The sequence below is a fragment of the Scleropages formosus genome, chromosome 21, assembly GCF_900964775.1.
Source record: "Scleropages formosus chromosome 21, fSclFor1.1, whole genome shotgun sequence".
NCBI classification, from domain to species: Eukaryota; Metazoa; Chordata; class Actinopteri; order Osteoglossiformes; family Osteoglossidae; genus Scleropages; species Scleropages formosus.
This window is the reverse complement of record NC_041826.1, coordinates 14,897,478-14,912,175: the sequence shown is the minus strand read 5'-3', so window position 1 is coordinate 14,912,175 and position 14,698 is coordinate 14,897,478. Positions and strand designations below refer to the sequence as shown.

The window sequence follows — 14,698 nt, the reverse complement described above, 5'->3', positions numbered from 1 at the left end:
ATTAAAACACCTGTGCAGGTACCACTGCCCTCAGCTCTTGTTTAATCTGTTGTGTGAGCATACACAGAAAAGCAGGTCTAGATATTTGTCAAACAGATGCAGCTGATAAGAAACAGGAATCAAATTCCTCACACCCTGGTACACAGAAGGGGGCTGGTGGGGTCCTGCCTTCCTGCAGGCTTTTCTTCCATCTGCTAGATCTATCACAGTGCCACAGAAGACGAAAATGTTAGATTTCCATTAAAAATTTACAGCAGAGCTGACAAATTTGCAGGCGCTCCTCGATCCCGAGGTACAGAGTGGTGTGATCACAGCTAATTGTGCCCAGAGTTCTGTGACATCTGCCAATGGGAACAAGACCACAGAGGATGCAGAAATGCCCAAATGCCCAAGAGAATGAAGAACAAGCGGAACAATAATTGCAACACTGCGTATTAATGACCAGCAGAGGGGAAAAAAAAATTATTAAAATCACTTAGTCCCTTTATTGACACCTCAACCAATGCAACATACATTTTTAGCACATTTTATGCAGCTAAAAACCCTACTGAAAGAAAGAAGGGTTGAAGTACGTTGCTTTTGTCCAAGATCTCAAAAGCAGGGAACAAGCAGGCTTTGAACCTGCACCTTCTGGTTCAGCAGTTGGCACTATGGTACCCATCAGAAACTAATAACTATAAAAGAACTAAGAACAGCATGAACTTGTTCGTGTCCATCTGCAAGTGTCAAAGATCAGCAGAATGACACAGAAATGAACTCTGTACATTCTGCGGCAGCCGGGTTTGCGAAAGGAGCAACGGTCTCTGATGATGGGCATTTCACGCAAGTGAATAAAACAAGAGGAGCGTTAACCGTACACAATATCAAATGAAAGACCTCCCAAATGGAGGCCTTGAGCCTCCCGCACAGGTCTTTTGAGCTCCTTAATGGAGCGTGACAAAAACCATGCTGAGAGGAAGAAACAAAAAACAATTGGAGCAAAAACACAGGTGGAAAATTAGATAACGGCTCTTGTACGTCTCCTCTCGTTAATGAAGCCAAGACGACAGAATGTAATTAAGTTTTTAAACATAAAAGTTAAGAATATAGAATCTCTGTATTATCCGGCTTTTTTATTTTAATTTTTATCAGGAAAGTCAATTTCATGCCTAATGGGCTCATTACCGCAGTCTCGGATGGAGGGGTTTCATCACGGTGCTGTCCTCCCAGGAGGAGCCCTGGTGCTGGGCTGTGAGGAATAAGCCTCGGCGAGGAAAGCTCCCCTGCGACACGGCTCTCTGCACGCCCCCCCGGGCTAAGGTGCTGACACTGCATGGCTCACATTCAACATATATTCCGAGAAAACTTCCTGACACCCTAAAATACACACAAAACTGCACAGCTAAAATGGTTCAAAAACCACCAATTATTCATTTATTAGATTGTGCTAACGTTTTCGTAATACAATATCAGGTTATAACATTTGATTAAACTACAAACTACAACGGTAATCTGTATACTGATGGAAGACTGAGAGGCACCAGAATTATTAGTCAGAGATGAAGCTGTAAAATTACATTTCTCTGAAATGTCTTCTGTCTCATGTATACTAAGATAAGGCAGACATTTCGCCCAGCCTCCCTTTGCAAGAAAGACAAAAAATACAAAACGATCTTTATAATATCTAAAGAGATGGATCCGCACAGGACTGGTCAACAGCAAATCTGTATGACAAGACTTCTGTTACACGAACAGCCGCATATATACATGTAGCGATAGACACACGTACATAGATGCGCAAAACCTGGTTGCCTATGATGCCAAATGTGATTAGAGGCTCTTCCTGCCATTTTTAATAACAGCTCGCAGAACTCCATTAACAACCAGCCTTCTAAGGCTGTGCGAATGCAGCAAGGTACAGCCACCTGTTCTTTTCTCCGGCTGCACAAACTAGAGTGCTACTGCCAGACTGCAGGCTTTCGGCACATGTTTATATTAAAATGAATGACGGCAACACTCCAGAAGACAGTGTCCCTTTTGGAGAAGAGCAGAAGGCCTAACCTTCCTTATGAGAAGTGATTCTGAGGATGGATAATGAAATGATTGACCACAATGGACTGCCTTCCTCAGAACTGTAACAGTGACAGCTCCGTCAGCCTTGAATGAGGTATACTATGTTGTTACTGGTGATCCATAGTATGGGGTCTGTGCAGAGTGGAGCAAAACTGAGTACAGTAGAACTGTAGCTACGGTTGAGAGTGAAGACCAGATAAGTCATCAAATAATCCTTCCATTTAACACAGCCAATCACAACTACTGATTAAGTTAAAATCTAAATCCAACTGAAACTGCAGATTCAATATTTATTTATTATTTATTCAGCGTAATCCCCTTTCTCAAAGGTGCTACAAAAGGACATAGATGACCCAGGCTCAAATCCTGAGTCCATATAGAAATAAACCATAAACATGCAACAACTCTCACACACACACACACACACACACACACACACAGTCTAAAATTGCTTGTCCCAAGCGGGGTTGCAGCGAACCGCAGCCTAACCCAGCAACACAGGGCACAAGGCTGAAGGGGGAGGAGACACACCCAGGACGGGATGCCAGTCTGTCGCAAGGCACCCCAAGTAGAACTGAAATGCCAGACATGCCAGAGAGCGGGACCCGGCCAAGCCTGCTGCACTGCCATGCCCCCTACCACTTAAACAGCTTTAATAAAATGAATAGTCTTTTACAAGTGTAAATCAAGCATTTTAGACAAGCTATAAATAATAACTTCTGTTACAAATATATGATGGTGTTTTCAATTCCATGCATAAAAACACCTTTTATTGTTATATTTTATAACAAGTTTTTTTTTTCCCCCATTTGGGAAACAGTTATTGCTTTCCATAAGAAACAATGGTAACTAAACCCCCTCACATTGGAAACTCATCTATTGGGGTAATTTTATGGAACATGAACCACGCTATTTGAAGAATGAACGCATGCGGAGATTTACTTTTTTTTCTTCTATACAAATTTTGTCACTAAAGTATTTCAGACACCATGCAGAAGTTACCATATTGAGTTGCATGCTGCCCAGAAAGAGCATTTTTGTAGGTCTAGATGAAAGAAAAAAGAACTCAAGAGAAATCTGGACTCTCAGTCTGAGCTGCAGAGCAGAGATAAACTCATTTGCTCCATGCGGGAGGAGAATTCGGCAAAGGCTTGGGCTGCAGCTTCGCAGAATACCAACAACCGCCACCACATTCGCATTTCTCGGAGGGGCTGCTGTCCTCGCAAATCCCGGTGGGAGAACAAGTGTGATGTGACACAAAAAAGTCTGAAAGCTGACCAAAACCTCTCCCTCAGAGGGCAGTTCAAGGTCAAATAGGTTATTGGTTCTACAAAACACCAGGTCCAATACATGAATATATACTTCCTTTTCCTAATTCTGGGGAAAAAAGGATAACTTTTTAGCACATAGATTTCATGACAGACAGGACTAAGTAACTGCTGCTCTCATAATAAACTACAGAGTTTGCGAAGAAAGGTAATGTATCATCCACTTGTAAGAAAGGAGTAAGAAAAGTCCATTCTGTGTATGCTCCTTCAACCTGCTGAGCTATACAATTAAAGTCAGGTTTGTTGATTATTGTTTGCACCACCTATATCTGATTCAGCCATGTTGGAAAAGTGCTGAAAAGAGACAGGCGGGTCACATAACATGAATGAAAGACAACAGATGGACAATGACGGCCATTAACTGGTATTCAAGGAACATCACAACAAGGGCAGACAGGTCACTCATAAGATGACGAGACCCCTTTACCGAAGCTTTCAAAAGAAAATGGAGAAGTCTACTTAAGATAAATTGTGGCATTGCTGTGACCTGCTGAAGAAGCCCAGAGAAATTCTGAAGCATAATACAGGTCCATCAAGGAATAAAGGGACCACCCTGATTTCTGATACAGACATCCCTCTACTTACGTAAATTTGATTTACGTAATCTGGATTTGTGTAAAAAATTCCGGGCATACACTATTTACAGATAGTGCTTACGAAAACATCTGAAATGCGGTACGTTAAATGCAAGTCGGCATAACCAAAGAAGGCAGGAAGCTGCGTATTCCCAGTTCCCACGTGTTTTGAGCCGTGAACACATCTCCTCTCGTTAGCGTAGTGCATTTTTCGTATATTTTTTTATCCATTTCATTATTCACAATGCTTGGTGGTAAACGTGCACTTGACGGAAAACGAGAACCGTCTCACAAGCGCACAGCAATTGATTTGGATATGAAATTGAAACTCATAAAGAAGTACGAAGGTGGACAAAGATTATCGTCTATAGCACAGGAACAAGGTTTAGCCGTATTGACTGTGAATATGATAGAAAAGAACGCTGCACGTATAAAGGAGAACGTGAAAGGAACGTATTGAATGGTGGGGGAGGAGCGGGAATCTGACATATATAACTTTTGACTTACGTAAGGGGTTGAAGAACGGTCTATTTGCGTAAGCTGAGGGGTGTCTATTTTATAATGAAATCTTTCAATGTCCTGTAAGATTATTTTAGTCTCTGACCTTCTTTTTCCTTCCCTGCCTGTATCCCACCTTAGACCTGGGTGACCCCGAGGCCACAGAGGTAAGCGATTCAGAGAGTTCTCAAAGCTTCCAGGACAGGGATGCAAAACCAGGAACCAATCTCATGTCAGTAGGACAATGACTGATACTGAGCAGATGCTCTTCAAAACCACCAACACCACTCTCTGGCTCTAGCTCAGCATAGATAGAATTGTGGGGGATTGGCAGAGCAGGGAATCATGCCGGGAGGATGACATGAGATCCAAGAACTGGCATGGGTAGCTGACCCTCCCTGCTATTTAAAGTACTGATTTCAAGGAACTTGATACCAAATAAAACCATAAAACAACAGAGAACAGGAGCAGCACGCAATCAACCTCATTTTATGCAGGAAATTATGATTGCATCTATAAATAGGCTTGTTGTCAGTCAAAGCCAATTATTTATGAATAACAATAGAACAAATTCTCTATGAGACCCATCAGAATTTCAGCAGCTAATATCCATCTTCTCTCATGTCATGTTTAGCTCTCTTGGTGAAGGTGAAGAAGAATGGTGGCAAATACACATGGAGAATACAACAGAACATGAAACCCAGTAACCAGTAACCTAATGTAACCCTGCTCAGCCTTATGTTTTACCTTAGGGATCAACATCAATCATTCTGGTCCTTTGTACGCAAACGTCTATTATCAGCTTTTTATTCATGGTCACTGCATCAAAGCAGCTACTTACCCAAATCATTTCATAGAGTCCCAAAAACGTTCCTTTTCATTGAACATACTTTAAACACTCTCACTTACCTACGGTTCATTCGGCAGCTCGCCTCCGTATTCTTGGTCAGTCAATTCATACCTTACCCCAGCCGCATCTCTTTGCCTTCATTCATATTGAGTCACACTCCACTCCTAATCCAGTGATTCACTTTTCTCACAAAGAATTTTTCCCAGGACTAATTATGTAACATTCTGCTACTTGTCAATGAACAAGTGACCGTGCAGGCAAATTTTCTCAACATCTCTGAATAATCTTTCGCTTAAAAGGACTGCACATTCAGAATTATCCTTAAAGTAGGTTTTTATAACAGCTCTGAGAGAAAACAGCTTCACAAGAACTGCATGGTGTAACATTTAGAACCGACAAGTAGACTACTACTTATAATAAATAAATCAAACAACCCAGTGTTGTATATTTTCAAGCAGTATTATGCTTTTCATAATGACTACAAGGCATCAAGGGATCCCTCTGTCACTTGGTTTGCTGATCTGTGCATGTTTACAAGGTTAACAGCAGCACACATTTCACCAAGGATCAGCCACTCAGTCACTCTTTTTTATTGCACAACAGCAATCATAAACACTGTTCTGTAACTGCAGATGGCATCTTTGGCTCGATTTACTTCCCGCAGCCATAAAGAAAGTGGGGTCTGTATTTACCGTCAAGCATGGCTGGGCAATCCCTTTGCCAGAGTCAGACTGACAACATGGGCAGTGTCACAATTCACAAGGCCTCAAGGCTCATTACTATGATAACTAGAGGCTAAATAAAGGCAACCGAACTTGGTCAACAAGGTTTATCAATAAATTCCAGCCCCAACTGAGACACAGAACCACTGAAGTCATGAGATCATTGAACCCAGCGGGAGAATTGCGTTCTTCTTCCTCACTGAGACCACTTGCTGAGAAGATTGTCATGATCAGTTTAATGATCAGATAATGAGGTTTTACACTAATGACCTTTTCAAGAAGTCAGACGGTAGGAGCCTACACAAAAATAACATCTTGAGCCCCGTCTTGGAGGGATAACTATATTCAACTGAATTTAAATTAAGGAAATGTAAAAATAAGGCAGACTTGCCAGATGAAGGTGTGCCCCAGATTCGTGACTGTTCATGGAAAGGAAGACTGTCAAATTAAAAGCTGAAAACTGGCCATTTTTATGACATCAGCTGAGGTACACTGTGAAGGCACCTGGCAAAAATTTGACTGCTTCCCAAAATGTGTAGCAAAAATCACAAGACATGAGCACGGACAGTTAGCCAGTCAAGGAGGAGGAGACAGAGCTTCACAAATGGTGAATTCTAGTTTTTTCTTTTTTATAAAAATATTCACTGAATTCCCTGTTGGGTGCTTTTGAGAAAAAAAAGAATTAATAGGATTTTTTTGATATATCACTAGCACCGTGGACAAATACCCTCAAAGATAAAGTGACAATTTAAAAACACTGCATTGTTTCTATGAAACAAAAACAGATTTATTGCTGGCCCTCAAGAGAAATTAAAGATGAATTCAGCAGATATGTGCAGAAATTGCCATGTGGCTTAAAAATAGTTTGTCCTTTCATTTAATGCTCCACTGAGCATGACAAAAAAACTAAATCAAAGTAACAAGCCACAGCATTAGTGATATTAGAATATTCAACAAGGGATTTTTTTTATGATTGAACAGCATACAAGTGATTTTATATTTATGAGACTTTGTATGACTCCTTGTTGCCTGCCTGGCATTTTTTTTAAAGCCACTTTGTGTGCTGAAGTGAAATATAACTAATTTCCTAGACACAGTACTTTTTATATTTACATTTATTCCTTTAGCAGACACTTTTCTCCAAAGCGACTTCCAACAAACACTATGAAGTGTTACTAACCCACACACATTATTCAACAAGGTGACTTACACTGCAAGATACACCACTTACACTGGGTCACTCATCCATACATCAGTGTAACGCACTCTGTCACTCGCACGCTATGGGTGAACCTGAACAGCATGTCTTTGGACTGTGTGGGAGAAAACCGGAGCACCTAGAAGGAATTCACATGGGGAGGACATGCAAACTCTACACAGAGTGAGCGGGGATCAAACACATGTCCTCTTGCACCACCCAGGTACTGAGAGACAGCACCACTACTCACTGTGTCACCGTGCTGCCATGTTGCAATACTTTATACAGTTGATGCACAAAACACTAATATTCACTGTGCCCAATGGAGAGGTAACTTGATTTTTAAAGAAAGGACCCTGCATCTTTACAGCAACAGCATCATTCCAGAAACTTCTTTCAGCCTATCTGGATGCCCAATAGCAAGATTATACCTAACAATAGTGACACTCTCCTTTAAATAGCAGAAAGTCAGCTCATACACAGATGTTCAGATGAACCATTTGCATAATATCTGCCCTTTACAGCATCTTTAAAATTCACAAAGCTTTGGATTATAGCCATTTCTCGCCACTCCCTGAATTTTGTTTGACAGCTCTCGTCCTCCTCAAGCCTGCTCATGTGACATCAAACATTGACATTCTCATGCATTTATCTAGCAGAGAGGCTCATAGAATATAACTTATAGGTCTGCTGCATACAGGCACAGCAGTGGTTGCAATCTCACATGTCATTGATTGGGAGGCCATGCAGAATTTTGCCCAAGAAATTCTGCATGCTTGAAGAGAACTGTTGTTTTGATGGAAGTGAAATGTAATAATCTTAAGAGTTTCAAAATTAAAGCAAAATGCACACCATTGTCATGATTTTTGTAAAACTAAATTTTTTCTCTCTTTTTTTTTTTTTTACATCAGACATTTTTGGGAGGTGTTTTGAAAGTGGCTGTAGGTTTAGGGTTATACTGAGTAGAACTTAAAATCCCAGTGCAATGAAATCAAATGATATTAATTAATATCTTTGTATTTATCATGTTTTTCTCCTCTCTTATAGTCTGTAAATTTAACAGATGGGAATGGGTGGCTGGAATGTGACCAGGAGGCACATGCAGTAGGGTGACAGTAGGAGCAATATTATTACTTACGGAATTATTAGGTATGCATTGCTAATGAACAAATAAAATGTCAGTTTTTAAATGAATGCATCATTTATGTGTACATACATACATTTGTAAATATGGGTATGAATGTATAGCCAAGTGATGGGATTATTTTTTTTTTTTTTTTTAAAAAAAAAAAAAGGCTGGCAACCACAGACAGACAGTGGCCACAAAAAGGAAGGAAAGAAGGAATCAACTCCACAGATATAAGGACAGGTTGTGTGTGAGCCACTGTGCAAGGCATCCCATGAGATGCAACGAGCCCATGTGAGACCTATAAACCCTTTACACTAGTCTGACTCTACCACTATTCTCTGTAGCACTGCATCAACTCCAGCTGCCCAAACTACTACAGTCCTTATTTTCACAGCTGAAGAGGAGTTCCCAAGGTTCTTTGAGCACAGCTCTAACACCGTACGGGAAGGATTTCCACGAACCACCTCGCTTGAGTGCACAGACAAATTAAAACAGCTGAACATCACCTAGGAGACTTTGTTCACAGTTTGGTCAGACAGAAGACCGCACAGGTGGCCCTCCATCTCCAGAGATGCTGAATGTGGGATGTTCAGTGGTGCTGTGACAAGAAAACACAATGTGGAACAACAGGTAGTGGAGCGGTTGGAGTTGTTGTCCTCCAATGTGTTCAAATGCCACTCCTACAGTTACACTGATCAAGGAACAGTCCACACACAGAACAATGGACACAAACTATTGGAGTGCAGAAAAGAGAAGATCTGGCGCAGAAAAGTTTGCAAAACAGGCTCATTTTGCTCAGGTTTTACAGTGGTTGTTATTCACTGTACTTTTTTTTTTTTTTTTTTAACTACCATGTTTTTAAGGAGCACACATACGTGCAGATTTAACTTTTCACATGATAAAACACTGTGCATACAAATATCTATATATACATATATGTATTGACATGCTACATGCTTTAGATATGCTACACGAAAATATAAAACATAGCGAACAATGGATGATTGAAAACCTGATATTGGCAGTTTGCTTGTGAAGGACCAGAATATATGACAGGATGCTAAGTAAGGTTACACTGGTTTACTGGGTTTCATGTTGAAAGGTGTTTTGCATGTGAGGTATTTTAATCATTTTCCTGCACCAAGAGAGCTAACCTAAGATGACAGAAGACAGACTGTATTTACCTTGGTATATTATGAATACACTGCTCTGTGTGTCTCTGTGTGTGTGTGCCTAATATTTTAAGGTGCCGTGGATAAAGGCATCATCTACATTGCTAAGTATAAATGGTGCCTTGGATAAAGACCTAAAATCTCACCCAATATGGAAAACTGTACATATAACAATGTTCTTAAATTGTATTAACATTTATACAATAAGCACATCCAAACTGCAACAGTGTTGAAAGAAAACCTACACAGGAGACCAAAATGCAGAATTTTTGGAAATGTCAGAAGCCCAAATATAACATTACTCCTCACGAGAGACAACACAAAGCTCTAAATATACCAGAGATAAAGTGCTGCACGACATGGAGTCCAAGCTGTCCTTTCCTTCGATCTCGGAGGTAAGTGATGACATTATTTCATATGCCAAGAAAGGACCGCCAGCGGAGATCAAAACTGTGCCTGAATGTTCGGCTTGGAGGAAGAGGAACACATCACTGTCATTGTGGCCAACGACAACCCTAAACGATCCTACAAGTGCTTCCTGAACTGCTGTAAACAGGAGTTCGCTCACTAAAGTGGACCTCAAGTCCAGAGAAAACCGTGGACTTGGAGCCTCTATTTTACCAGGGTTATTTACAGTTTTAACAGTACCACAGTTGAGCAGTATTGTGTTAACTACAGAAGAACACAGCCACTGGCAGAAGCACAGAGGAGGATCAAGCCAATGAAAGCAGTGGTGAAAACATGCTCTTGCTCTCAACTGTCACCCTGTATACAGCGTAAAAAAACTTCAACATCATATAATACACATAGTGCTACATAAAATCACAATATCCACAACAGAAATAGGCCACCTGTTGGGAGGGTGCTATATTAAAATAAATTGAAAATAGATTCCTCTGTGCCTCTTTCTTGTGTGAGGCTTTGATCTGTTTGCCGAAAAAAAATTAAAAAGCTTAGTTATTCTTGCCAGCAGCAGACACAACGAAGACCGAATAGCTTTATTTATATATATATATATATATATATATATATATATATATATATAAAAAAAAAAAAGGCAGAACAAAAGCAGCCTCTGACTGTGACACAGAAATACATACCAACTGAATTCAAAGCATGTTGCTAAAGATACATGGGCAGCTTTTTATAAGGGGAACATCGATCTGGGTTCCCGCCAGTATCTGGGCTAAATCCGATTGTCCTGTGGAAACAGCGGTGGGCCACTGTGGGGACCTGAACAAGCAGAAAACAGCTCGAGGGGCCATTCACTGTGACTGGGCCAAAACTGGCAAACACACTGCACAAAAACTGAAGGCATACAGGAAATCAGTGTATGCCTGACTACAGCATCCCAACATTACAGCACAAGCATGGACCAAGAGGAAAGAAATACTTTGTTCAGTTACAACTTACAAGTTCTTCCATTTTCTAACTAGCTAATGTATTTAGGAAGAGCATGTCTTTGAGGCTACACCATGACAGGCAAATGGGCTGAAAAACTTACAATTGCATTTATTCATTTAGCGGATGCTTTTCTCCAAAGCAGTGTATAGCTCAGAGTAAACAAAAAGTGTTTCACAACAGATGAAAAGTTATAGATGCAGACATGAGGTTGTCGAGCCCAGTCAGTATGTCCAGTAGCAGTTCTAAATGATGACATCCTCTAGTCACTGCTTTGCAGAAGCTGCTACCCATTCAATGCTCAAACCTTCAACAAATGCATATGCTGCTATTCACAGCTCACAACCATGCCAACAACTTTACTGCTGTAGATGTCTGCACCACAACCTCAATACATCCCACCCATCCACCATATCCTCTAACTCAATGTTCCCATCCAAGTGGGACCCCACAGCTGCAGGATGTCTAGCGGTCTTTAATCCACTCACAGTCGGAACACTAAGAGAGAATACTACATTAGTTCAATTAGGGAAATGACTTGAGTCAAGTGTTTAAGAGCTCAGGTAGAATGAAAGAATGCGCAGAGTTGAGAACTCCTGCTGTGACACTTTGAAGAGAAACCTCTAAATCAGTTAAATAATGCATGTGGCAGGGATGTGTCAAATGGATAAACCAAACTGTATCTCCACATAGGCTGTAATGGTGCCAAGTGTTATTACATTTGCAAAGCAACTCTAAACCACTCCATGGGATAACATTCAACATATACACTTAACTTTTCATATGTTTTCTAATACTTCCTCTGTTCTTGGAGGTCATTTTGAGTTTCTTTCCTATTATCGTGTTTCAGCAGCTCTTCCCCCATCAGGGAGCTTGTTCATTCTCTCTCACCTCCATGTGGCATTGACAAGGTGCTTGTCTGTCGCTCAGCAGCTACCCAGCTTTCCCCATGAGAAAGAAAGGCCTGACCTCATGCACCTCAAGGGTCCATCTCCATGGCCTGCCTCTAAGCACCTGGGCTCCATTGCCCAGTGTACCTAATTACCTTTTTGAGGACAAAACTCACCCAGATACAGCTGTGTTCTCACCTGGATCTCCATGCCCTGCTCCAGCAGTCGTTTGGCCTGGTTCTCCACCTCCAGTCGAGCACGGCTTATGAACAAAAGGTCAGCCTCGATGACGTCAATGCCAGAGAGGTCGACTCCTTGTGACAAGTAGTCTGAAATGCAAAGAGATGAAATGAGTTTGGTGGGCGATTCTCACTAAAACAGTTTCCTGAATGATGGTGACAATGTTGTTAGATGAACATACCTACGGCACCCAGAATTCGCCTTTCTCTAAGACCCAGAGCAAACTTGAAAGTCGTAAGCACACACATACAGACATACATAAACAAACAGTAGGTGTTTCTCCTACAGACAGCAAAACGTTTAAGAAAACAGATGTGACTTGTTTTTTTTAGGTCTTGTGCTAGTTAATGAAATAATTAGAGTATTTCCAATCATAGGGATACGTAGAGTTAAACTGTAAATTATGAAAGTTACTGTAGCTATGGGCATCTCCTGCAAATGATGAAATGTGGTGTAATACAACAATAACATATTTCCTCTATTCAACAAAAACACAAATCGCAGAGTTCATCTAGTATAAGCAGTTACACATGTCAGTCGCCCTATACCAGCCTGTATCGACACTGTCCAGAATCTGATATTTGCTATGAACAAACTTTCTTCATGTCAGGTATTCATAACTGTGCAACATTTGTTTGCCCCACATTTACAGTCTTGTTGTGAAGGAATCGAAGCTCTACCGATCATCACGGCAGGAGAGAGAAGCTACACTCAGTTTGTCATGTGAAACAGAACGTTATCTACTACTGCACTAATACAGCTTAGAGGGTCGGGGTGTTGTCCTTCAAGCACTAAAGCAACACTGCATTTCCCTATTTTGTCTCTTTACACGTTCAGTGGAACTCAAAGATTCATGAAGTTGTTCATGAATACAGTTGTCTTTTTTTTTTTTTTCTTTTAAAAACACTCTTGCCAGCAATTATATCTAAAAACATTGCCACAGAAATGCTCTGTAGCCAGAGAAGCTCTGTAGAGAGGAATGTAACATATAACCACTCCAAAAGACTCCTGAAAAAAGGAGGGAGGTAGAAGGGAAAGAGAGAGGAGGGGGGGGGGGAAAAAAAAAAAAAAAAATCAAATTAATCTCAAAGCACAGCCCTGTTAAAACCATCCAAATGTCAGTTTCAATGTATCACTCAGGGCAAAATGAGATAAGTTTTGATCCAGCCTGATCACAGATGGGTATTTATGGACCTGTCCAATCCTTCTCCGTGCCTTTCAGTCATAAAGTCTAATAGGCTGTGAAGGCCACTCTTATCTCTATGGTCGCCATGCTGGAAAAACAGTCGTAAATAGTCACGTAAATCAAGGAGCGGAAGCTGAAGATTCAGCAAGAGAGACATGAAGTGTTTATAACGGCATGGATGTGACTGATGCAACACATGCTGGAAATACGAGCTGGAGCTTCAAAACACCGTCGGGGTGAAAGATCATAAAGTTACCATTGCATATGAGGCAAAGTTTACATTGATGAAAGTTTCAATTAAGATACTTCGGTACTCCATCATCCCTCGGCATGGGTAACAACATTCAAGTGACAGTAGATGATGCTAAAAAGTGTCCCCCTTGTCACTTGCTCCACAGGTACGTGCTGTTGATGAACTGCTATAATTACATCCTTGTTAGGCCTGAACTCAAGGGTGTGTTCTGGACAGAGGTGCTGCTTTGAATTCAACTGTTAGTGGACATGAAACAACATGGAGCCCGAATTTCTTGTCAAATGCTTGTAAAGCAAAGCAAAAACACATTTGCTGTGGACAAAAATCGGACACCTACGTATGTGGGCGAGTCCAACGTGTCGCTGGGTTTATACAACAGTGCGGGAGGACCCTGCTGGAAAAGAGCTAAACGGTAATTCTAACAAGATACTAGATACAAGCACAGGCCTGTTTAAGTGAAAAATTGTTGAAAGAGACACTGAGTTTGGTCTTCGTTCCAGCCTGGGTAGCTTTCCTCTTTACTTCGTTGAAAAAGGCACATGCCCCACGCTAAAAAACGACAAGACTAAATCTATCACTTTTTTTTTTTCCACAATGCAAATAAGGAGCGATATGCATTAGACAAAGCGCGGGAGGCGCTGGGAGGTTATCTGAAAAGCAGTCCAAACTACAGGCATAATATCGAGTGAGAAAGCAACAGGCAAAGCAGAGTGCCAGGACTGGTTATGTAACACCCATGAGCTTTACATTCAGGATGACTCCTATTGCTAAGGCTAAAACACAGCCCTCACAGCAACGTGGCCACCAAAGCAGCACGGATCATTCTCATCACAAAGAATCAGATTAATTGCTTGCTATGTCACTACACCCCAGCTACGGAGCAGCCAATCCCAGAAACACAAGCCACATGTTTCTTAAGGAGGAGAGATGAGGGAGACGTGAGGACTGGCTGTCTCAGCTTCTATCTCCATCCAGAAACCAGCAAAGTGATGTCGAACCATAACAAGCAGGATTAAAGAGTGCTGTTGTTGTGAGAAAGCATCCATTCGTTTCCTTAAAAGAAGCACAGCAAGAGGATTGGGCGAGATGGATCGCCTGTCTGCCCGCTGTAAATTGCGGATGGAAGGTTCGTCTGTCACTCGGGGAAGGGAGAAGTCACTGATGCAGTGCCGTTAGCGGTGCCCCGTGTGTGGATTGTAATTAG

General features: G+C 41.3%; 1 protein-coding gene across 1 annotated transcript in view; it reads right to left on the bottom strand.

The window, feature by feature from the left end:
- The window catches only part of cog5 (component of oligomeric golgi complex 5), a 67,367-nt gene that overhangs the window by 26,213 nt on the left and 26,456 nt on the right, over positions 1-14,698 (bottom strand). The window contains exon 7 of the mRNA XM_018726256.2: positions 12,014-12,144. Coding sequence (XP_018581772.2) covers positions 12,014-12,144 — 131 coding nt within the window. The remainder of the gene's footprint in view (positions 1-12,013; positions 12,145-14,698) is intronic.